Genomic DNA, 24976 nt, shown 5'->3' on the forward strand with positions numbered 1-24976 from the left:
GCAAGGTGGTGGTGGTGGTGGTGTCTGGGGACCCGGGGAAGAATGGGACAGCGGGTGGGTTCAGAGACTGCCTCCTTTACCTAACAGCTGGAATTGGGTGAGGAGATGTCAGCTCAGCTTCAATCCTGGAGGATTAGCGAGATTAAAGTGAGAGAAGAGAGAGATGTCCGAGAGACCAAGAGGTGAAAAACAAGAGTCCTTGCGGAGGAGAGGCCTAGGGGTGGAGTGGGCGTCTGGGACTCTTTCTCCCCGAATCTTTCCATAGAGTCTGGGGTGAAAGGGCAAAGGCTGGGGAAAGATGAGGTGAGTGAGTATGCTGATCTGTTTGTCTCTTCCTTGTCCCAATCCTCCCTCACTTGCATTTCACCAGCTCCCAGGTCAGCCCTCTGGCTCCTGGCCCCCCCACTATTGCGATGGGCACCCCCTCTCCTCACGGTGCTGCACAGTGACCTCTTCCAGGCCTTGTTGGGTGAGTAGCACCAATTTTCTGAGGGGCAGTGGTGGAAAGGGCTGGCCTGATCCTGCGAGGGCAATTATCCATCTCAGGGGCTGGTTGAGAGCCTGGAGATCATTTGGTTCAAGCAGGAGCCCCCGCAGGGGTCATCCTGACAGTGTCCTCCATCAGCGTCCACCAGGCTCGGCTGGAGGAGCTCCTCCCTGACCAGACAGAAGGAGGCCAATGATGGCAGGGATGGCCAGGGAGGCAGGGGCAGGGGAGGGTAACTCAGTTCTGTTCCTGTGACAGACATCCTGGACTATTATGAGGCTTCCATCTCAGAGAGTCAGGTAAGGGGGTGGGGTGGGGGGACTGACTTCCTGAGGGAGGAGGCAGGGCTGGAGCAAAGTACTGAGGGAGGCACTGCTAATATTTAACTGAGACTTGGGGGCCCTGGGGATGAAATTCTGAGTGAGGGGCATGGAGAATGCACTTTCTCCTGTCCTGCAGCCTCTTCTCCCTCTTGCTTCCCCCCTTTCTTTGCCTGCCCCAATTTCAGGCACTAAGAGTCCAGGACGTAATTACTTTTCAGGCTTCCTCCTGTGAATCCCGAGGGAGAACTAGGCCCCCAGGGATTCCCTCCTGCCAGCCCCTCCCTCACCCCCTGCCCCCTATCACGGGCTGTCTCCAGTATTTAAACAACCGTGGGTGCTCCCAGCCCGACTCTGGGTGCTTCCTCTGAGAAATGAAACCCATCCTCATCGTCTCTGCTGTATCGCTGGTGGCTGGCCAGGTCTCCATGTTTGCCTCAGGGCCTCTCCTCTCCTGCTTCCATCTCCTCTCCCATTATCCGGGTTCCTGCCAGCACTGAAGGAGTTAACTCTGCCAAGGCACCCCCCCCATTCTCGCTCCTCGCTCGCTCCCTCCCTCCCCCTGCTTCCTCTCTCCTCCTCTCTCCCCTTCCCTCCTCGGCTCCACGGCTCCCTCGGCCGCTGCCGCCTCCGACCCCCCCACCCCACTCCCCCGCCACGGCCCCTAGCCCCTGGCCGTTAGGCAAGACCCCCCCCTACCCCGGGGCTCCCCAGAATCCAGTTCCCCTCCCCCACCTCAGCTCATGCCCCAGCCCCCGAACTCCGGGGCTGCCAGCCCCCGGTGCCCCCGCCCCTCCTGAGAATCGGGGTGTGCTCCCCGAGCCCCCTCCCCTCCATTGGGGACCCCCTTTTAGGGCCCCCTTCCCCTCCCTCCCACGCTTCCCTACCTTTTCCTTCTCCAACCCCCTCTTTCCCCTCTCACCCCTCCCCCCATCCTGGCTCCCCCTGCAAAAGTGGGGTGCGGAGGGGGGAGGGGTGAGAACCGACGGAGGGGAGGAAGGAAACTCCGATGAAGTCAGAGCCCCTTACCCGCCGCCGCGGCCAGGCCCCCCAACATGGACTGTCTCTGTATAGTGACAACCAAGGTAAGCGTGATGGGGGGTCTGTAAACTGGGGGGAGGGTATGAGTTTGTGGGGAGGGGTTAGGCAGGCCTAATCTGGGGCCAGGGGGCCTGGAGTGAGAGCATCAGAAGATGTATCTCAGGGTCATAATTTACTTTTGGGGTGCACATCTGAGAAAACGCTTGGTTTGGCCACAGGTGCCCCCGGAGTGATCCCTTTGTACCTGTAGAGAAATGGAAAATTTGGTGTATTCCATGGTTTGGGGGGTCTTGTGGGTTTTGGGGTTCACCAATGATGTTTGAGGGAGACTTATTTAAGGAGAAGCCTAGCTCACATGGGAGTTCTGCTCTTGTGTATGTTAGGTGGACTACGTGGTGGGGGGGTCCTTTTTCCCCCTGGGGGACAAGCTGGCTTCCAGGTGCCTTGTCTAATTTCAGGGGGCTCCTGGCTTGGGGGTAGAAGGTTATTGGTTGGGAGTGCCTGACTGGTCTGGGGGTGTCAGCTGGCAGGGAAAGGGTGGGCCTTCAGGCTATGGAACAAGCGTCTCATGGTAGATACATTTGAGGGTCTGCTCAATTTGAAGGAACTGTTAATTTAGGGTTCGATCATATGGAATGGGGATAGTTGGGAGTTGTCAGAGGGCTGGGGTCTGGCATAGGATCACCTGAGGGAATGGACCAGGTGAGGTTAGGATTTGGGGGTACTCCCATGGGACGTAGAAGGTTGCGGCAGCTGAGGTTGCCAGCTCCTGAGGAGGACGATGGGAGGTTTTGAGAGAGAGGGGATTTAAGGAGGGGAACCAGGTAGGTGGTACAAAATTTGGAGGTGGCCCAGGCAGGTTCCCAATGTCCCCATCCCCTCCTACACTGTATCTACCCCTGGTTGAGAAAGAGGGAGAAGAGCAGATGGAGGGGACTGTTCCTGTTACTACCCCTGACACTTAGGATCAAGGTTGGGGGGACACCTGGATTTAAGGTTACTGGGGTGAAAAGGAGTAGGAGGAGGGCAGGGCTGGCAGCAGTAAGGATCTGTACAAAGGTGGCCTTGTGGTTGGGGCCTGGAAAGGGCAGGAGATCTTGGATGGGGAGCGCAAGCAAGCTCCTGGTGGGATGCAGAATACCTAGGTCTTGGCCGGGAGACTCTGGAACTGGAAAGCTGGATGCCTGGTGTATGGAGGGAGGCTTGGGCGGGTGGCAGGCAGCTGGGGGTTGGGGGGTGGGACAGGAAGTGGGGGCCGGGGAGGCGGGGTCCGGGTGAGTCACTGGCTGGGGAGGGGGTTATATTTAGTGGGAACTGCAGCTTCTCAGGGGAGGGAGCTGAGGACACACATGTTCTGTGCCACAAACTCACACATGTGTGTACACATGCGCTGTACACATGTGAGCATGGATGGAAGAGACTGGGGGCTGAGGACCTTTAGGTTCGGAGCCCCCACCCCCTCTCCAGGGCTACTTGCTTGTACCCTGTTTTGTGGGCTTTGGGCTTTCTCCCACACTGCTTCTTTCCCTCACCCCCTGTAGTTTCAGTGGATTTTGGTGCCTCAGTTTCTCTGGCCTGGTCTCCTTTAATGTCTATCTGATCCTCTGCTCCACCTGTCTCCTGCCCTTAGCCTGCCCCTTAACCTTAGGCTCCCTGGCTGTGGTCTCCTGTGTACAGGTGTACACAGAGAGCCAGTTGGAATGTGTAGGCTCTGCTTCCAACACGTGAACATAACGCCAGTGAGGGTGAGGGGCTTGCCTGCACTGGCAGCTATTCTGGGAGGGTGGCTTATTCATTTCCCTTCCAGACTCCTACTTCTTCGATGGAGCCCAGGGTTGAGCCTCTCCGAAGGAAAGAGCCTTGTGCAGAGAGGATCATGCATTTGGGGTTTTACAGAGGCATGGAGACCCAGGCTTACCATATTACTTGGCCGGAAAACTTGGCAGTCTTGGGATGGCGGGGACTCCAACTCCCATAAGACCTTGAGGCACAAGATCCCTCAGTGTTAGAGGGCTGCTGCCGGTGGGGCTGTTGGGAGTTGTGGTTCATCTCTATCCAGGGCAGCGAAGGGTAGCCCAGGAGGAGCCAGCAGGGGGCACATGGCACTTTTTCCCCCAAAATGCTGTGTGGGGAAGGGGGTGCCCAGGCTTTGCGGTCGTTGAGCTTCCCAGCTCCGTCTGAGTCCTCCATTTTTCATTGCCTATATTTAGACTCCTGCCGCAGTGATTTAAGGAACATTTATTGAATGCCACTATGTGCCAGGCCCTGTGCTTTGTGCTAACTCTGCCTTTATAGCTATCACTTAGTCTTACTCCGTGCCTATATCTCTGCCTGTCTCTCTGTCTCTGAGCATCTTTCTCCCACTCCGCCCCCGTCCCTCCCCCTTCTCCCCGCGCTGCTGCCGCCGTTGCCATGGTAACCGGCGACGACTGAAGTTGCGTGGCGAACTTGAGGGCCGGGCGCGGGTGGCGGAGGGCGGAGCAGAACAAGTGGGGGAGGGGAGAAAGTGGGGAAAGACCGGGGGTATTTGGCCAGAGCCCCGGAGGCGAAGCGGTTAAACCCCCCGGGTGGTCCTCATTGGGCAAAGCTAAGATGCTGGGGGCGGGGCAGTGTGGCCAGCGGCCTCATTCATTGGCCGACAGGGGCGTGGCGAAGGGACAGTGTGGGCGAGGCCGGGGGAGCGAATGGGCGGGCAGTGGACGGGGGCGTGGTCTCCTGGAGGCTGGTGGGCGGGGCCGGGCTTACTCTATCGAGGGAGGCGGGCGACAACCCTCGAAAAGGGGCGGGGCCTTAGGGCTGGGTAACCTGACCGAAATGAGGGCGGGGCTGACTCAGCGGGGGCGTGGCGTGGTCCCGTGTGCCGAAAGGAGACAGGGTTTGAGGGGCTGTTGTCTAAGTAACTGCGGGGCGCAGGGGTCTCTGGAAAGGAGAATCCGGGGGTTGGGCGATCTGACGTCTCAATTTTCCTAAGATGGAGGCCTGTTCAGATTTCATCAGAGCACAACCTCCTACCTCAGCTCTGTGTTCCAGGGAGACGGTTGCTAGGCGACAGCAAAGTCCTTGATTGCTGCGTTGCCAGGCAACTGGGAAACGGAAAATGGAGGGAAAAAGGAAATGGGGGATGGGGGAGGGTCTTAATGGGCTATAGCGCCCACTGGTGGAGAACTAGGCCTGTGCATGTTCTATTCTAGAAGGAATTTCGAGTCCAGCCTCTTCCGCACTGGCTCCCTCTGAGGCTCCAAGCATTCTATCCAGATATGAAACTAGGGCATTGAGGGTCATTTTGGGGGCACATCTAACAGATTTCGATCAACGGGAAGAGATGAGGCATAGGCGAGATTCTAGGGAAGTCCGTTCTCTCTGCCATGTGTGGGCATTTTAGAGAAGCCAGAGAAGCAGATTTGAGAAGACTGCTCACTGAGCTTTAAGAGTTGGAAGGGTGGGCGTTCAATGGGAGAATATTTGGAAAAAATGCTTTGAGGTTTAGTTGTTTGAGAGAAAATGGAAGCCCCTGAAGAGACCTGAGGCAGTCATTTTGGGGTATTCTGGAAGATTTGTGGGTCACTGCAAATTGCAGGCCAGATCTGACTTTGAGAATATTTTTTGAGGCTTGGGTGTAGGGAGATGGATATATTTGGGAGCAATCTTCCAAGAAAGTTGCAATTCAGAATTGTGGAGGGGATGTTGAGATGTAGGGAAGGCAGCCGGAAAAGGGAGTAACGTATGAACTTGAGGGATAAAGAAAAGGAATAGGGAAATACCTCTTAATTTAAGGGTTTGGGAATAAATTGTAGAGGTTGCAGTTGAATTTGGGTCAGCTTTAAAGTACGTTAAGTATTCCCTGAAATTGGGGTCTGGTGTTATTGAGGACTGGTATATTAGAAAGTCAGGAGTATATCATTAGATTCAGGGATTTGGACAGGGGACCCCAAACGAATTTGAGGACTGCTTATTTGGATGTTTACATTAGAATAAGGATAATATTTGCACTAATTTCAAGGTCTCTCTTAGTGGATTGTGGGACGGATATGATTTTAAAAGGGATGATTTAAAGGGTAGATGAATTTAAGGGCACAACAAGGATCTGTGGTCCTTAAACTCTTGAAAAGCATTGTCTGGCTATCAGGTGGGGCTGGACTGCTGGTTGGAATAGATGTCTTGACATCTGAGGGTAAGCTGTCCACGTTAACTGTCTTTGGGGAGGGGCTTGTGGGAGACAGTTTAGATCCCTTGGAGGTCCTTCTGAAGTAAGAGGGAAGTGCTGCTTCCTTCCCTGTACCCTGGGTGTCCAGTAGTGGTGAGCGGTCCAGTGAGGTTTTGGCATAGTTAGGGGCCTGGTGAAGATTAGGTGGAATAAGGAGTCCTTGAGAACCAGAGCGGTAAATTTTAGGACTCTATTTGTATAGAGTCCTACATAGGAGTAGGAATAGGAGTATACTGTGGAAGGTGAAGTCCACAGAGAAACCGCTGGAACCAGGGAAGTTGATGGCTAAGAGGGTCTCCCCTCACCCCCTCCGTCCTATCGTGACGCTCTCCCGCACTGCGCAGGCGCCGTTCTCCACTACCCCCCCGCCCGCCCTCCGGCCGCAGCCTCCAGTCGCCGCGGCCGCTGCAGCCCCCGCCCCTCTGCCCCTCCCCCTCCCCCAACCCCAGGACCCTTGCTCTCCCACCCACCCCCTCCCCTTAGTCCCCCTCCCCTTCTCCATGTCGGCTCGGAACAGATTCGCCTCCATGTGTCTCTGCGTGGTACGTGCCGCGGTACGGGCTCCGGCCCCGCTCCCCTCTTACCAGACCCCCCAAATCTCAGGGTGCAAGCTTCAAGTGCTGTCGCTCTTCCTTCTGCTTGGCGCGGGGTCTCTGGGTTGCAGTGTCTCGCAGACAGGCAGTGGGTCGCCCCTCTTATCATCATCCACTTTCACTCACACCCCTCTATTTTGGGGGTGCAACCCTCTGGTCCAGGTCATTCTGTGTACCTGGGTCTCCGGTGAAGAGGGGGCCAAGGGAAAAAGAACAACAGCGACCCCCAGGCCTTTTACTTGACTTATGCCCTAATATATTGGGGGTTCAGACTTGGTCCCAGTAGCATCCTAGCTGTCGCGTGTCAGGGCCCAGAGTCCCAGTCGGGTAAAAGAGGGGATCCTCCGCCTGCCCTGCTTTGGTTGTCCAGTAATCTGCGACTTTTGAGAGGTGCTGGCCTGGAACCCCACCTCCTAGTTAGCAGTTTTGGCATTACTCTCCCCCAACTCCACCCTCCAGACATTTTTCCTTTTTTTCCCTTACTACATGTACTTTGAACATTTCCAAGGACTGAACATAGGCCCTAACCTCCTTCAGCCACGTTCTGGGAACTTTGGTACCCTTTCCTTGTTCCCCATTTCCCTCACATTGTCTGCCATTCCGGAGGAGCCTTTTCCTCAGTCCTAGACCCTCCTCCCCCCCATGGGGGTGGGGCAGGGAGAGGTGTCTGCAGTCTCACTGTGATAAAAATTTACCTTCATATCCTTTCTAGAATAAACAATGAAATGTCCCTTTCCATGCTTTCATTTTCTTTATGTGCACGCTGACATTTCTTCATTGGATTCAGGAATTTTCTCTGTGAAATGAGGTGAAGATGTAGGGTTATTGGGCTCAAACTCTCCCCCAGGCTCCAAAACTTGAAGCTGGCACCCTTGTCCCTGCCTCATTTATCAGGCAGGAAATTGGGGTCCTTGTGAAGTGAGAGAGCAGAGCTGCTTCCTCCCCTTCTCCTTGGACGCCCGCCGCCCTGAGTTCAGTTCTGGGGCCCTGTTCCTCCCTCAGCGCTCGCACTGTCCAGGCTGAAGACCACCTTTTCAGGGTGTGGAATGAACAACCTCTTTCAGTTCATCCAAGTCTGTTATCCAAGACAGCCCAGCCTTTAGGAGGGCTGTTTACCTTATACCCCTTACTCTTTCTTCTTCTAGACTTTTTGTGCCCATGGTATTGAAACTTGGAGCTCAGGTTTCTCTCTTCAGGTATGTGGGCCAGGAAGCAGGGTGTGTCTTGATGAGCTCCTATGTTCTATCTTTAAGGCTCTTCAGATGTATCAAGGTGCTTCTTGATCCTGGTTGTCTCTGTGACCTCGGTTCGAGAGTCTTCATGTTGCTGGTACCATTTCCCTCCTCCCAGTCTCCTGCACCCTTAGCCACAGGCCAACTTGGGTTATATCCTCAGCCTTGGCTCATGATCCTTAGAATTTTCAGAACCATACTCTAGTATCAGGCATTGACCTTGATAAGCTTCCTTCAGTTGGGTCTCGCATCTGTTGCCCTTCAGATGTTGGGGTGCTTTCAGCTTCTCAGACACTTTTTTGAAAGGGAAATTCTGCTTTCTCTTTACCCATGTGTACTGGGGAGTGTATTGTCTTCTCCAGTCCTTGAGGGAGCCCTGCATATGGTACCCTCTTCCTCCTCTGCTGAGCCTGGAGTTGGGGAAGGTCTGCTTCTGTGGGGGTCGGCTCCTGAGGAGGGGAGCGGCGTGAGGGCAGAGGCAGATGTGGGGGGACCCAGGCAGGGTCGCTGCCCTTCACTGCTGTCTCCAGCTGCCCTTTTCCTCTCTTTGACCCCCAGTTAATCTCATTTACTGGTGTCCCTATTAAGCTAGCATGGGAGGCCCTTGACATGGCAGGTGATTAGTTGGGAAGAGAGTCAGGGGTCATGTTGGGTCTTTCACTCCAAAAGGCCAGAGGGAGATCAGGAATTCACTCTTGCATCTCAGCACTCTGTCCCCTTCCCCAGTCATCGAACCTGGAATCTGGCACCCATGCCTGCCCCCCTCCTGAACCCTACTACTTCTGTTCCTCCCCCTTCCTCCCCCATCCCCTTCTAGTATATCCGATCAGCTGGCTGGGCTGTGGGCATCTGTAGGGGTGGAGCTAGACTCCTGGGGCCCCTTTGCTGACCACTTGGGAGCCAGTGGGGCCAGTGAAGGAAGAGCTGGCCGGGTTTAGCTTTGTCCTGCCTAGGGGGCTGATGCCAAGTTCCTGCTAGTTGAAGGGCCTGACTGCGCTCCGCGCCTCAGCATACAAGGTGCTGGAGAGCCAGCCACTTATGGAGTAGAGGCTGCAGTGGGGAGACTGAGGCAGTGAAGGTGGGGTGGGGGGGGTGGAATGCCGAGTGGGAGCAGCAACTGGAGTATGGAGGAGGGAGGTTACAACATGGGAGTGGGATTAAGGGTATGAGGGAAGTGGGAGGAAGACGATGAGGGTAGCAAAGAAGTTAGGGATGGATATAGCGAATGGAGGGACAAGTGTCAGAGAGGCTGGAGCTCTGAAAGGGTGGAGGGACTTGGAGACAGAGCCCTGGGAAAGGGGTGAAGAAACGGACGCTGAAAAAAGCGGTGTGCTGGATAGAGGGCCGGTGTCCTAGGATGTGAGGCGGAGGAGGATTTGAGGGAGGGGGCTGGGATTTGGGAAGAGATGAGAAGTGCGGAGGCCTTGGCGGGAGAGGGGGCTGTGGGAAGGGTGGAGAGAGGGGAACCAATGGGCTGGAGGAGAGGGAGGAGGAGGAGCTGGTCAGGCCCCAGGGCCTTCCGCACTGCACAGGCTGGGGGAAGAGGAGGCGCCGGGCGGGCTGCCTGGAGCCCGAGGCACTGGGCCGGCCCTAGTGACGCCTCCGTCCCCATCCCCAGAAATACCGCTACCAAGATGAAGACACGCCCCCTCTGGAGCACAGCCCGGCCCACCTCCCCAACCAGGTAAACGCCCCCGAGCTGGTGCACGTGGCGGAGAGGAACTTGTCCCACCTCGAGGCCGTCCATGGGGTCGTGGGCCACACCCACTTCTCCCCCGTCAAGGTAGGAGACTCAGGCGGCCCCCTCCCCAGTGCGGCCCTCGGAGCCTCGGAGCTACAGCAACCCCTAAAGGGCCGGTAGGGCGAGAGCTGTAGTTGGAGGGAGGCTGAGACTGGGCGGCTGGCGCTGGGGCTCCTGGGGCCGGGGGGAGGGGGCGTTTGGGGGGCTGGAAACACCTTGTTCCCATAGAGGATAAACGGAGGCCAGGCAAGTGGGAGTGGGTGTAGAGCTTAAAGCCGGGGTGTGTGTGTGCGCGTCTGTCTGTGTCTGCATCTGCGTGTCTGCGAGCACGTGTGTGGAGATCTGTGCATCCCAAGTCCAGGCCCTCTTCCTTCCTTCACACCCCCCACCTCCGATTCTGTTTTCTGTGTCCAGAGCTCTCTTCAGAGCTCCTGCTGCCCTCATTTGCTCTTGTCCGTTCCCCTCCTCCTCCCCCCATTTCCGGCCTCTGGGCCTGGCTTTCCCTATCCCCGAGTCTCCAGACCTTTCCTTCTGTCTGGCCTGAGACTTCCAGTCGTGGGGCCTTTCTGCCTCCATCCCCTGCCCAGCCTTTGCTCCCCTCCTGTGTTCCCTCCCCTCCTCGCTGCCTTTCCCTCCCTGCTGGCTGGCTGGTTCTTGATGCTGTCTCTCTCTTCCTCCCACGCACTCTCCTTCTCCTCTCCCTGATCCTGGGCTCAGGCCCTCTGCGACCTGATCAGTCCTCTTCCTCTGTCAGCCAGCTCCCTCTCTCCTAGTTACCCCATTCCCTACTCATCACTTCTCTCCTTTCTTCTCCTCATGCCTCCCCTCTCTCACCCTCCTGGGCTCTCACTTCCCCACCCAGATCTTCTTTATGCACCCGCTCTGCCTTCCATTATTATTCACCACCACCTGTTTCTCCTTCTCTGTGCTCTCAGTGTGTTTTCCCTTCTCCAGTCCTGAGGAGCCCTTGTTTCTAAGACCTTCCATTCTCCTGGCCACTTTCCATCTTCTTACCCCTCAGTTTCCTCTTCTGGGGGCATGGGATGGAGAGGGGTAGAGAGCACCAGGCAAGCTGTGAGATTGAGGGGAGCACTGTGGGGTTAGGGGTGGGATCCCAGAATGTTGTGGGATGCCATCGGAAGGGGGAGGTTGCTGACATTCACCATGGGGAGGAGCTTTCTGAGCCTAGGGGTGAGGAGGCAGGGAGGGGGCAGCAGCAGGTTCTGGGGTGAGAAGGAGGTGGCAGGAGAGGAGTTGGAGAGGGAGAGAAAGACCATTCTTTGGCATGTAGTCAAATGGAGAGACAACAGAAAGGTAAAAGGTCCTGGGGCAGGGGTAGACAGGGATGAGACTGTGAAATCAGGGCAGGAGGTTGAGCTGATTGCGAGAAGGAAAGTAAAGCCCTGGAGATGGGGAGATGGTGCAGAGTATTCCTGTGGCACTCGAGGCTGCAGGGAGTGAAGAAAGAAGACTAGAGATGCTTTTTGTGAGATGGGGCAATTAAGTCACTGAGAAGGGGGAAGATGAGAGAAGGGAGCCTTCAGAGGTGGTAGTTAGTACAGCGCTAGGGACTGTTGGAACCAGAGCTCAGAAGCAGAAGGAAGTGGAAGCAGAGCGTGCTGGAGCCTATATGTGAGGGAGGGAGGTCTCAAGACAAGGCCTGAGTTGGGGAGCAGGAGAAGCCCCAATTTTCAGAGGAGATGGGGAGTGGGTTGAGAAGGAAGGAGTGTGATTTGGCGATAGAATCTTGAGGGCTTGAGGATGAGGTAAGGGAGAGTGGTGCTGATCGCTCTGGGGAATCAGAAATTAGGATGGAGGATAAGAGCAGGAGACTGATAAGGGATGGGGCTGGAGGGTGGAATAGGGACAAGAAAGTGGATGGAAAATGGAGGCTGAGATTGGAAGATGGAAATTGAAGGATGGGACAGGGATTTGTAGATGGAGGATGTGGGATGGGGTCGAGAGAGAGAGACGGGAAGATTATGAAGGTAGTCGCTGATGAAGGATGGGGCCTGGAGAAGGAGGGTCTAGTATAAGGATGGGGATGGGGACTGAGGAGAGGCACTGGGATGGAGGATGGACGTGTGGATGAGATTTGGGCAGTCAGTGGCTATTGGTTGGACAACAGCATTTGCTGAGATTTGAAGGGTCGCAGGATGGTGTTAATAGATTTATGGGTATGAAATCTATTATAGAGCTTGAAAATGGTAATATGTAGTATTGAGAAATAGCAGTAGGAGAGAGGAGGGACCCCTTTGGAGGGGGAGAGTGAGGACCCTGGGGAATCCATGATGAGTGCCTCGTGCTTGGTAGGCTCCAAATATTTGTTTAAGGAGGAGATAGGTTGGGGACCCCGGAAGGAGGCTCTTGGCCACCTCCCCCCGTTGCCATGGAGACGTGGCTTTGGTTGCCTTGGCAATTGGGGAAGCCCCTAGGACCCGCCTTAAGCTGGCCCCGCCTCCAGAGTCTAGAGACCCTGCTGCGTCGAGGCGACTGACGTCAGGGACCTGGGCACGCCCCACTTTAACCCATTCCGGAATGAAGTGGGGGGGAGACGGGGGAGTGGTAGATGAGAGGATAGGACCCGGATGTCTTTCACCACTCCCGCTTCCTGGCGTCCTTTGCACAGCATAGGGTGAGGGGCGTAGGGGTGGGGGGAAGGGAGGTTATTCAGGATGCGCTGCGCCCACAAACGTCTTCAGCCTGGACTTCTCTCGGCCTGGCTAGCGGGGGGCGGGGCCCAGGGCAGAAGAGGCGGGGCTAGCGGATCGCTTCTTCGTTCTGGAGTCTGGTCGGCCCTACGCCACGCCCCATCTCCCCCTCCCGTTGTCCTGACGACAGGGCCTCCTGGAGGTGGGTCTCCCCAGGCCTTGGCTGGGCTTAGATACCGTTGCTAGGCAACAGGGTCTCTAGAGGAAGGGGTGGATTGGATGGCGAGTGGGCGAGAGGGAGGGAGGGGCCTGCATCTGGGGCAACCCCAGATTCCTGGGGCCCAGGGTTTAGGGCAAATGTGTGTAAAGGTAAGGGGCAAATCTGAGGGAGGGTTCTGAAGGTCTCTGGATGTATGTGGGCGGATAGGGACAGGGATCAGGCAGGAAGGGGGACAGGACCCTGTGGACATAAACCCCCAGGGTGAATGTGTGTAGCACATAAGGCATGTAACACCCTGTGGTGTTACATCCGGTGAGAAGCTACCCCCCCAGCCTCCTCCCCTCTCCCCACTCTTTACCATCTGCTGCTCCCTGGTCTGGCTGTTTCTCCCTTCCTGCTTCTCAGACACCTCCTTCCACATGCAGGGGACATGGGCTGGGCAGAGTTAGGTCCGCACACGTGTGCATGTGCGCATATTTGTGTATATTATATGGATTGACGCTGGGTCCTTGAGAGACTCTAAAGGTAGCACAGTGGGCTTAGTTAAGAGGCTGAAAGGGTAGCCAGGTTGGTGGGACTCTTGGTTACTGGCTCCTTCTTGAGCCAAGGCTCAGGCAGCTTTTCATCTTTTTCCCCTCACAGGCCAATTCTCCCCCTGTGATTGTCAACACAGACACCCTAGAAGCCCCAGGATATGTGAGTTGTTTAGATTTTGGGGCTGTTGCAGAGGAAGGGAGGAGAGAGGGAGGGCCTGGGTCCCAGCAGCAGGGTAGGGGCAGGTGCTCAGGTAGGTAGGTCTGTCTCACTGTTTTTGTGTTTCTGGGCCGTGCTGGAGTTGCAGGTGAACGGGACCGAGGGGGAAATGGAATACGAGGAGATCACACTGGAAAGGGTGAGCAGGGTCCTCCATCCAAGGTCTCCTTGCTCCCTGTCTGTGCTTCTCTCTGTGCCTCTGTTTTCTAGGTGGCCAGCCTCTTAACCCTGTCCCTTCCTGCTCTGGTCACAGCTCCCCAACCCATTCCCCTCTCTATTCACCTTGCCAAGACTGGGCAGTGAGGGGAGCTGACCCTTTTCCCCTCCTTCTGCCCAGGGTAACTCAGGTCTGGGCTTCAGCATCGCAGGTGGCACTGACAACCCACACATCGGTGACGACCCATCCATTTTCATCACCAAGATCATTCCCGGTGGGGCTGCAGCTCAGGATGGCCGCCTCAGGTGGGGAGAGGCAACAGGGGTTAGGATGCTGGTTCCCTCGAAAGGGAGGGCCAGGGCAGCAGGAAGCTCCTGGCTCAGGCCCGCCTTGCTGCCCTCAGGGTCAACGATAGCATCTTGTTTGTAAATGAAGTGGATGTGCGGGAGGTGACCCACTCAGCTGCAGTGGAGGCCCTCAAAGAGGCAGGTTCCATCGTCCGCCTCTACGTCATGCGGCGGAAGCCCCCGGCTGAGAAGCTCATGGAGATCAAGCTCATCAAGGGGCCTAAAGGTAGTAACCATTATGTTGCCACCCCCACCCCAACTGTCGCCTGCTCCAAGGCGTGCACCCTAGGCACTTGGACACCCCCCTCTTCCCTGTCCTCCATCCAGGTCTTGGCTTCAGCATCGCAGGGGGTGTAGGGAACCAGCACATCCCCGGAGATAATAGCATCTATGTAACCAAGATTATCGAAGGAGGTGCTGCCCACAAGGACGGGAGGTTACAGATTGGAGACAAGATCTTGGCGGTGAGGACTCCCATCACTTTTCTAGCCCACACTTGGGTCTCGCCTGCTGGCCCTGAGCAGGCCCAGGCTTCCTTATCAGCTCATCCCTAGTCATCTGTCTTGAGGCTGTTTCTGGCTCAGTCTGACCTCTGCTTCCCTTGACCCAGGTCAACAGTGTGGGGCTGGAGGACGTCATGCATGAGGATGCTGTGGCAGCCCTGAAGAACACGTATGATGTTGTCTACCTAAAGGTGGCGAAGCCCAGCAATGCCTACCTGAGTGACAGCTATGCTCCCCCAGACATCACAACCTGTGAGAGCCCTCCAAACCCCAGAGCTCCCCATGCCCCATCCCAGTTACCCTCATGACATCCCAGGGACTTTTTATCTTCAGATACTCCCCATGAAATAGGCACAACCTCTGTCACTTCCAGTGGTTGGAGAATAGATGGACAATCAGTCACAAGAGAAGAACTAGAAAAGATTGTCAACAGTCTCTCCCCCAGAAGGCACAAGGCCCAGATGGTTTTATGGCTAATTTTATCAAAGCCTCAAGGAATAGATAATTATTATGCTCTTTCTGGGTACAGGAAAAGATAAAAAGTTTCACATTTCATTTTGTAAGGCCAATTCAAGTGGTCACAAAGATAATGTAAAAGAAGGAAAGTACAGGCCAATTTTGCTTTTGACTAGAGATGCAGAAGTTTACAATAATGTAATAGCAACCCAAACCCAGCAGCATATTAAGGGACAATATTAACATTGTAACAAAGTAGGATTTGTTTCAGAAAAATAAAGGTAGCTCCATGTCAAGAAACCTCTTAATATGATTCATTGTATTAAAAGTTAAGGTAAAAAAATAAAATCATTTCAGATAGATGTGGAAAACACATTTGACAAAACTCGACATCTATTTTCAGATGAAAACTTAGTAAACTTGGAACAGAGGAATTTTCCTTAACATGATGAAGAGTAGTTATCAGAAACCAATGACTGAGCCAGCCCTGATGGCCTAGTGGTTAAAGTTCAGTGCGCTCTGCCTTGGTGGCCTGGGTTCGGTTCCCGGGCACAGAAGCACACCACTTATCTGTCAGTAGCCATGCTGTGGTGGTGGCTCACATAGAAGAACTAGAAGGACCTACAACTAGAATATACAACTGTGTATTGGGGCTTTGGGGAGGGGGAAAAAAAGATTGGCAACAGATGTTAGCTCAGGGTGAATGTTTCCCAGAAAAAAAAAAAAAAGAAACCAATGACAAACATTTCATGATAAAATCGTAGTAGTGTGTCCATTAAGTTAGGAACCAGGCAAGGATGCCTCTTATCTCTGCTATTGTTGTACATTGCTTTAGAGCGGGGTGTCTTAACGTTGGTACTATTGACGTTTTTGGACCCAAGAATTCTTTGCTGTTGGGGGTTGTTCTGTGCATTGTAGGATGTTTAAGAGCATCCCTCGTCTCTCTCGGATGACAGTGGTACCGCTCCCCACCAGTCAGGACAACCAAAAATGTCTTTAGACATCGCCAAATGTCCCCTGCTTGAGAACCACTGCTTTAGAGATTTCAGGCCGTATAGTGAGACAAGAAGACTAAATAGATGTTATGTTTGAAAAGGGAGAAACAAATTTATGCTTATTTGTGAATTGTACTGTTGTATGTCTAGATTAAAATCTGAGTTAACTGAAAAACTTAAAAATAATATGGAAGGTTAAGAATGTGGCCATATGTAAGATAAATAACAAGAATTAGTAACTTCCCAGCAATAATGTAATCAGTAAAAAGATCCCTTTCACCCTAGAAAAAAATTCTATAAAATTCTTAGAAATATAAACTTGACAAGAAGGGTGTAAGATTTGTATGAAGAAAATATGACACTTTAATGAAGGACATAAAAGAAGACTTTAAGAAATGGAGAGTCACACCATGTTTCTGGGTAGAAAAACTTAATATGCTAAAGATCTCAACCTTGTCCAAGTTAATCTATACATTTTATATAATCCTAATCAGAATTTTAAAGTGCCTCCCGCACCCCACCCCGCTGGGAACTTGGCAGGTTGTTTCTAAAGTTCAACTGGAAAAATACATTTGGGAGAATAGCTAAGAAATTTTTGGAAAAGAATAATGAGGTGTGACTGTCTCTACCAAATATGAAATCATACTGTAAAAACTTATTAAAATCACATGGTAATATTTCTAAATACCATAACCTACCAAAAGGAACCTTGGATCCTTGGAGAAAGAGCCAATTCCAAATCTTGGGCAACAAGTGTACAAGATCAGCTTGTAACATCTTTCATACTTGAAGGCAAGGAAGGTAGCCCAGACCGCTAGGGTCATGTCAGAGACAGAGGAGGGGCTCCTACTGGCCATTCAGTCAAAACAAAATATGTTGAAATCTGTGAGGTCATACTGATACTTAAGAATAATTAGGTACCTTTTGAGGGTGCTAGGGAACCCATTCATTCTGAAAACTGGCAAATAAAAGGAAAGCATCAAGCGTTTAATCTCCCTTTCCTATACAAATTGCCCCTTAGGGTGACCAAAGGTTGATATGGGGAAGTTCTTTTTTATAGAAGAAGTCCTACTAGTAAGTGCTCCTCCCTCAAAAAAAAAAAAAAAAAAAAAAGTAGAATATCACTATTTTGCAGTCCCTAGTGAGATATCAGAACCAGAGGGCCGGCCCCGTGGCTTAGCGGTTAAGTGCGCGAGCTCCGCTACTGGCGGCCCAGGTTCGGATCCCGGGCGTGCACCAATGCACTGCTTCTCCGGCCATGCTGAGGCAGCGTCCCACAAACAGCAACTAGAGGGACGTGTAACTATGACGTGCAACTATCTACTGTGGCTTTGGGGAAACAAAAGGAGGAGGATTGGCAATAGATGTTACCTCAGAGCCGGTCTTCCTCAGCAAAAAGAGGAGGATTGGCATGGAGGTTAGCTCAGGGCTGATCTTCCTCACAAAAAAAAAAAAGAGATATCAGAACCAGGCAGTGATCATCAGTGGCTAAAACTCCTCGGTGGAAGGCTGATGGGGAGTGCTGGATGGATCAGGCTGACGACTCCTGAACCTACTGAGTAATCTTACCAAAGACGACCAGGCGTTCTTGCATCCTGTCGTGGTACAGTAGAAAGTACACAGCACCACCTATGAAGTATTCGTGCCAAAAAATGGAACTTGAGTCTAAGTTTCTAGAATGAATGACCAGTTCAGGAGATACGGGCAGAGGCCCATGTTCACACAGACAGATGCAGGCAGTGATTTCCCTGTTAGAATGTGGGGAATCCTCTTAGACAAATGACCTAGTTTTTTCAACAAATGAATGGCCAAATGGAAAAAAAAAAAAGTAATTTTATAAATTAAGAGATTTGAGAGAGACAGCCACTAAAAGAAACCCCACAAAAGCCTGATAATAATTAATATTCCCTTTGGCGTCGCAGTCCTGGCATACCTAGGCCCTGGAACCTTTAAATCGATAATCCCCTGGGAGAACCAACCCCTGATATCACCTATGAATTCCTGCCCGTGACATTGCTGTGATCTGATGTCCCCTCACCCCACCCTAGTGTCTCTGGCAGAACAACTTCCCCTTCACCTGAGTCTGGTTCTCTGGTTCCCTAGGGAGAAGGGGGGTGGGCGGGTGGTGGGTGCTGTCTCCCTCCATGTGTCCTTTCTCCCACGTCTTCCCTCAGCTTATTCCCAGCACCTGGACAATGAGATCAGTCACAGCAGCTACCTGGGCACCGACTACCCCACAGCCATGACCCCCACTTCCCCTCGGCGCTATTCCCCAGTGGCCAAGGACTTGCTTGGGGAGGAAGACATTCCCAGAGAACCGAGGCGGATTGTGATCCACCGGGGCTCCACAGGCCTCGGCTTCAACATCGTGGGTGGCGAGGACGGTGAAGGCATCTTCATCTCCTTTATCCTGGCCGGGGGCCCTGCGGACCTCAGTGGGGAGCTGCGGAAGGGGGACCAGATCCTCTCGGTGAGGGGAGAGCCCAGAGCTCTTGGGCAGGGGCTTGGGTGGCCTGGAGCCTGGGCCCCATCTCCAGCGACTCAGCCTCTCTTCCTTTCTCTAGGTTAACGGTGTTGACCTCCGCAATGCCAGCCACGAGCAGGCTGCCATTGCCCTGAAGAACGCGGGTCAGACAGTCACGATCATCGCTCAGTATAAACCAGAAGGTAGCAGCCTGAAGCTCCCCGTCTTGTGGGCTGAGGTGGTCCTCAGAACTCTGTCTCCTCACCTCTGAACCTCGTGGCTTCAGTGGGGGCGAGGGAGGGTGGCAGTAGGATGGGGCTAGAGCTCAGGGACCTTCTTGTCCTTGCTCAGAGTACAGCCGATTCGAGGCCAAGATCCACGACCTTCGAGAACAGCTCATGAACAGCAGCCTTGGCTCAGGGACTGCCTCCCTGCGGAGCAACCCCAAAAGGGGTTTCTACATCAGGTTGGATGCTTCTCAGACTGGGCTGCCCTGCCGCTACCCCCTAAACCCACCCAGGCCTGACACCCAACTGGGGTTCATGGGCTTGGCTGTCCAGGTTCGCATTTTGAAATTCTTCATATCAATTGGAAAATAGCCTCTGCCTCAACTATCCCTACTGCCTTCTAGCCCATGGTCACCCTGGCACTTCCCCTAGGACGTCCAACCTGCCCCACAGCTTGGTGACTCAGAGGTTAATGCCTGGCAGAGCAGGGGGTCCCAGCCTGTACCTCGCTGGGGGCAGTCTGCGGGACTGGACCACGGCTTTCTCGCTCTCAGGCGCTGTGTCTTCTGCCTCTGCGTCCCTGCTGCTTTTCTTGCTTCCCTCTTGGCTCCTGTCCACTCACACGGCCTCATCTGCCACTCCACCCTGCACATGTCTCTCGGAGCTCTCAGCTCGGGCCTGACCTCCTCCTGGAGGTCCAGAGCTGCAGTTCTGGCCATCTGCTTTCTGGACGTGTCCACTGGGCTGTCCCACAGGCATCTCACGCTCACCACATCCCAAACTGAGCTCTTCTTTTTCTTGTGTGGACTCGTGCTCTCTGTTTTGCCAAATCAGTGTTTTCTCTCCCGCTGAATGGCACCCCTGTCTGCCCAGACACCTGGTTCAGACCAGATCCTCGCTCAGCCCTTCCCTCCCTGCTGGGTCCAGTTGGCTCCCAGGGCTGTTCGTTTCTGACCCCCAGATGACGCTGGACGATCCTGGAGTCTCTTTCCTTCTTTCCAGTCCCATTGCTCTGCTCTGCAGCCTTGCTGTCTCAGTGGTCGTTCCTTCCCTTGTCCTGACCCCAGGGGTGGTGACCTACTGACAGGAACGTTGATACTGATAAGGGGAACCAGAGTTTGCAGAGTGATATTTTTTCTTATGAATCGGAGCAGGTTCCAGATTCCCTTTGACTGTGATGTGCACGTGTATATCAGACTGCTTTCTCAGGAGGGTGGAGTTCTAGCTCTCACTCTAAAAATTGCACCAAATCCGTAGCCAGTCTGATCCCTGACACAGTGTGGACTGAGTGATGGTTAATAGAGTGGCGATGATGAGTTATCATAGAGCTTCTGGTCCCCACAGTTTTTGGGTTCCTCGGAATCCACGGCACCTGTGGGAAGCCACCAGCAGCCCGGGCTTTGCTGTAGACTCTTTGCCCAGAACCTCCGGGCTGGGTCTCAGTGTGGCCAGAGTCCTCAGCCAGGCTCTGACCAGTGGCCGCCTGCCCTCTAGGGCCCTGTTTGATTACGATAAGACCAAGGACTGCGGCTTCCTGAGCCAGGCCCTGAGCTTCCGCTTTGGGGATGTGCTGCATGTAATCGACGCCAGTGACGAGGAGTGGTGGCAGGCACGGCGGGTCCACTCTGACAGCGAGACCGATGACATCGGCTTTATCCCCAGCAAACGGCGGTGAGGCTCCCAGGGCCTGCAGCCTTCCTGCCACAGCACTGAAGTTCCCAAGGTCCCTAGGATGGGCACGGGTCTGCCCGCTGACTTCTTGGGCGTCTATCTGCTGGGCCCTCTTGGGTACCATGAATCCCATGAGCCTTTGGGGTAGACATCTCATTTAGGAGCACAGGGGCCCAGGGGCTGCTGGGAGATGGGGTTATCAGCTATCTTAGGCGATAGGGGCCATAGGGCCCCTCACTGGGCATTTCCCATCCCCCATCCTTGCGTGTTTCCCACAGGGTTGAGCGACGGGAGTGGTCAAGGTTAAAGGCCAAGGTAGGTAGAGGAGGGGGTGAGCTTGGATGGGAGAGTGGGGGACTTATGGGGCCAAACTCCTGACCACCCACCCGACCTGCTCTTTCTTCCTAGGACTGGGGCTCCAGCTCAGGATCACAGGGTAGGTAGGGTCAGTTTGGGAAACCTGGGTTGAGAGGAGCCCCCAAGCTCCTCTTCACATCCGCGGGAAGGTGACCAGGGCCCCGAGTCCCGTGTCTCAGAGCCACTCGCAGACGCCCTGCCTCTCACTAGGTCGAGAAGACTCAGTTCTGAGCTACGAGACGGTGACTCAGATGGAAGGTGAGCCCCGGCCCCTGCCTTGGCCCCAGCCCCTCCTGCTCCCGGCTCTGTTCTTCACTGAGCCACTCTCTCTCCTCAGTGCACTATGCTCGCCCCATCATCATCCTTGGGCCCACCAAGGACCGTGCCAATGATGATCTTCTCTCCGAGTTCCCCGACAAGTTTGGATCCTGTGTTCCCCGTGAGTGCTGGGGCCTTGGATGGAGGTGGGAGGTGGGGGTCCCCCATGGGCCATAGGCAGAGCCACTTTGGGGCTTTGGGGTGCAGGAAGACACAGGGATTCTCAGAGAAGGGGTGCTTCTCAGCCACCCTCCCATTTCATGGTAGCCATTCCAGGCCAGAGACTTGGAGGACCCGGAGGGTGCTGGGAGAGGTGGTTCCGTCCCTCCTCAGTCTTGGTCTCCCCAGCAGCCCCCTTCCACTGAAGGACCAGCTGGGCACTTTGGGGGTTTGATCATGTAGGCAGGTTTTAAGCTAGAGGGATGGTGGTTAGATCTTCAGGTGGTGGGGTGACTTCCCGGCAGATACAACACGGCCCAAGCGGGAGTATGAGATAGATGGCCGGGATTACCACTTTGTGTCGTCCCGGGAGAAAATGGAGAAGGACATTCAGGCGCACAAGTTCATTGAGGCCGGCCAGTACAACAGCCACCTATATGGAACTAGCGTCCAGTCCGTGCGAGAGGTGGCAGAGCAGGTAGGACCCGGCGGGCACCCCGGTCCTTTTCTTCCTCCCCTCTCCCCACCCCATGGCCTTCCTCCGGCTCTCTCTAACTCTCTTTCTCTCTGTCTCTTTCCCTGCTGGGTCTCCACTCCGCTCCTCCACCTCCTGCTTCTCTTGGGCAACTCTGTTGCACTGCCTGCTCCTGTGCCCTGCTCCCTGCTCCTCCCTGCCTGGCTTCCTGACCCCAAACTCCTCACCACCATCTGTCCCCTCTCTCCTCTGCTGCCCTCCTCCTTGCCCCATTTCTCTTCTCTTCCTGTGGCCTTGCTGTTGGTGGCTTGGCCTCCCCCAACTTGGTCCCTCCCTTCTACCCCGGTTCCCTTTGGCCCTCTCCCCACTCTCCTTCTGCCTCACCTGCTCCCGGGTCTCCACTCCCCTCTCCTACTCTCCGGCCACCTCCTTTACCCTGCTGCCCCCCACCCTGCCCTCTCTCCCTCCACGGCTCTTTTCTCCATCTGCCTCTCTTCCCTCCCATCTGTCTCTCTTTGTTCCTTCCATCTGTCTGTCCTCTGTCCGTCCTCCCCTCCCTCCTCCCTCCATCCTACTTCCTTTCTCCTTTTTCTTTGCTTTCTTGCCCCACCTGTCCCATTCCCGTCTTCCACACCCCCACCCCACTCGGCCCCTCTTGCCTTGCTCTGCCCCATCTGTTGGGTCCCTTCCTTGGCTGTTCCTTACCCCACCCTCCATTCCCTCTGCTCCCTTCCTCCTGTGCTGACCTCTTTCCTTGCTGTCTGCCCCTTTTCTTTTTCTCTCTGTCTTTCACTCTGTCTGTCCATACCCTCTTCTCGTCTTGACTCTCTCTGTTCATGTGTCTTTTGACATCCATGTCACTTCCCTTTTGGCTAACCTCCCATTCCCCACCTTTCCATATACTGTGTCCTGTCCTGGCTCCTCTGTCCTTTCCTGCCACCTGCTGGTCCCCCTCTGCCCACCCTGCCTGCCCCCAGGGGAAGCACTGCATCCTCGATGTCTCAGCCAATGCCGTGCGGCGGCTGCAGGCGGCCCACCTGCACCCTATCGCCATCTTCATCCGCCCCCGCTCCCTGGAGAATGTGCTGTGAGTATGGTCCTGGGGGGGCCTCCCTTCCGCTCCCCGCACCTGTGGCCCTGTCTCAGAAGGCCTCTGTGTTGAACTCTCCCCTCAGAACCCTGGACAGTGGCTCCAGCAGCCCTTGATGGGGATCTGCACAGAGAGCTGGAACCCAGAGGATGCAGGGAATCGCAGGCCTCTCCTCTCCTGCCTTGGGCTAGGCAGGACTACAACTCCCAGCAGCCCCTGGGGCACACACCTGCTGGGGCGAGCCAGGGCCTCCGGGGCTGTTGGGAGTTAGTCTGAATCCCTTCACTGGGGCTGAAGGCTGGAAGGTTGAGGCTCTGGAGAGGTCCCTGGAGTGACCACACCTGGGGTGGGCCAGGGGTTGGGGAGGGTCATCTGTGACCCCGGAGGATATTGGGAATTGTATTTTTTGCCACACACTCCAAAGAAGAAAATACTGATTGCAACTTAACATCCCTGGATGGAGACTGTAAAAGGCAGGACCCACCCTCAGGTCTGCCTCTCTGTCTCTCGCCACAGAGAGATTAACAAGCGGATCACAGAGGAGCAAGCCCGCAAAGCCTTCGACAGAGCCACCAAGCTGGAGCAGGAGTTCACAGAGTGCTTCTCAGGTGAGCCCGCTGCCAGCACATGAGGTGCCTTTGCTCACATTCAGAACAGCTGCCCCCGCTGGGTGCACAGTTCAGAAAGAGGTGCCCCCTTTGGGTGGTTGCAGCCCCATGGGTCACAGCTTGGAGAATTAGAAAAAGGTCCCTTTCCTCTGGGCTGGCGCCACCCCCTTGGCCGGACATCCAGTCTTACTCCCTCCTCCGCCCCACCCCCAGCCATCGTGGAGGGCGACAGCTTTGAGGAGATCTACCACAAAGTGAAGCGTGTCATCGAGGACCTCTCAGGCCCCTACATCTGGGTCCCAGCCCGAGAGAGACTCTGATTCCTGCCCTGGCTTGGCCTGGACTCGCCCTGCCTCCATCGCCCAGGCCCTTGGTCTGGACTGAATTGCCCGAGCCCTTCGCGCCCCCTATCCTCCCTCCCACCCCTTCTTATTTATTTCCTTTCTAACTGGATCCAGCCCATTGGAGGGGGGACACTCCTCTGCATGTATCCCCGCACCCCAGACCTGGGCTCCTGAACCCCAGGAACCTGGCGTCTGGGGGGGAGCTGGGCTCCTGGTCCTGAGCCCTTGCTCCTTGGGACCCCCTGCCCCTGCCCGCCCCCAATGCACACACAAACCCACCGGGGGCCACCTGCCCTCCCTCGTCTTCTCCCACACACATTCCAGAAGTCAGGGCCCCCTCAAGGAGCACCCCGCTGCAGGGATGCAGGGCCACAGGCCTCCACCCTCTCCTGAGGCAGGGTCTGGGCTCACCCCTGCCCCCGTCATAACTTCCCATGTCCCTTGATTTCTCATTTATTTTTTCCTTTTTTTTTCTTCTCAAAGGTGGTTTTTGGGGGGGATAAGTGGGGGGACTCCACTGTGGGCCCCCTGCCTTCCACATGCCCCCACCTTTTTTCTTTGCCGGTTTGCATGAGTGGAAGGTTTAACTGTGGCTTTTTTTTTTTCCTGGGATTTTTTTTGGGAAAAGGGAGGGATGGGTCTAGGGAGTGGGAATGTGGGAGGGAGGGTGGGGGGGCAGGGGTTGGGGGTCGGGTGTCTGGGAGCCAGGGGAAGACTGGAAATGCTGCCGCCTTCTGCAATTTATTTATTTTTTTCTTTTGAGAGAGTGAAAGGAAGAGACAGATACTTGAAACCTAGCGTGTGGCCTGGTTCTTTGGGACCTGGGTGAGGGGGGAGACAGGGTGGGAGCATGGGGGTGGGTCTGGGAAGGTCAGACCCTTCTTCATCCCAACCCAGAGAGCATAGAGTGGCTTGAAAGGAGCCTTGGAGGGAACCTGAAATCAAGGATCCAGAGTCGGTAGTGAAGAATGGGCCTGGGAAGGGCTGGAGGCTCTGTCCAAAGTCACTGACAGATCCAGAAAGAGGAGGCCTGACTTGCATAGGTCCCTGCAAACTTAGCTCAGCCCTGATCACTCCTCTGGGCTGTCTCCGGCTTGTCAGGCAGCACAACACTCTCTAAAGGAAAATATAGAGGAAACTTTTCTTGGTTCGTGTTTGTGGAGTTGTGGACCCAGCTGGGCTCTGGCGATGACCTTTACAGAGATTTGCTGATAAGAAATGCTGTGTAAATAGTTATTCATTGGATTTCTTTATGCCCTATCTCTATAGGAAAGATTTGAAGCAACTTCGCAAATAATAAGGGTAGGAAAATAGAACCTCGATACCAAAGATAAAACTAGGAGAAACAGATGCAGTAGCTATGAGGATAAATATGATCTCTGAGCTTCCTAGTAGACAGGGCAAAAAGGGAAATGGTCTGTTACCTAGTTCTTTATTATAAAGGAGAAAGAATTCTAGTGCTTTTAGGGAGTCAGATTTTCCTGGCCCTAAGCCATAACTGAAGCTTCTCAGATGCTGTTATGTAGAGTAGTAGTTCTCAGCTTTCCTTCTGCCACTGTTCAA

The 24976-nt window shown here is 54.6% G+C and overlaps 2 protein-coding genes across 12 annotated transcripts in view; one reads left to right on the forward strand and one right to left on the reverse strand.

Annotated features, from left to right (window-relative positions):
* Window positions 1-24976, reverse strand: part of ACADVL (acyl-CoA dehydrogenase very long chain) — a 187069-nt gene that overhangs the window by 6303 nt on the left and 155790 nt on the right. The gene's annotated exons all lie outside the window — the stretch shown is intronic.
* On the forward strand, window positions 228-24051 carry DLG4 (discs large MAGUK scaffold protein 4). Of its 11 annotated transcripts, none has more exons than XM_058559895.1 (21): window positions 228-469; window positions 746-786; window positions 9496-9660; window positions 13132-13185; window positions 13331-13381; window positions 13580-13704; window positions 13803-13972; window positions 14074-14210; window positions 14357-14501; window positions 17875-18170; window positions 18265-18367; window positions 18516-18630; window positions 19886-20062; window positions 20341-20377; window positions 20471-20498; window positions 20630-20677; window positions 20757-20858; window positions 21202-21374; window positions 22349-22458; window positions 22978-23069; window positions 23283-24051. In XM_058559895.1, the coding sequence occupies exons 5-21, from the start codon at window positions 13352-13354 to the stop codon at window positions 23387-23389; spliced, it is 1995 nt and encodes a 664-aa protein (XP_058415878.1). In that variant the 5' UTR covers window positions 228-469; window positions 746-786; window positions 9496-9660; window positions 13132-13185; window positions 13331-13351; the 3' UTR covers window positions 23390-24051. The 11 variants fall into 11 exon arrangements, with proteins under 11 accessions (XP_058415878.1, XP_058415880.1, XP_058415874.1 ...); XM_058559897.1 differs by having other exon boundaries at window positions 9496-9561; XM_058559887.1 differs by lacking the exons at window positions 228-469; window positions 746-786 and adding an exon at window positions 1419-1892.

This window comes from Diceros bicornis, chromosome 18, assembly GCF_020826845.1.
Source record: "Diceros bicornis minor isolate mBicDic1 chromosome 18, mDicBic1.mat.cur, whole genome shotgun sequence".
Lineage (NCBI taxonomy): Eukaryota > Metazoa > Chordata > Mammalia > Perissodactyla > Rhinocerotidae > Diceros > Diceros bicornis.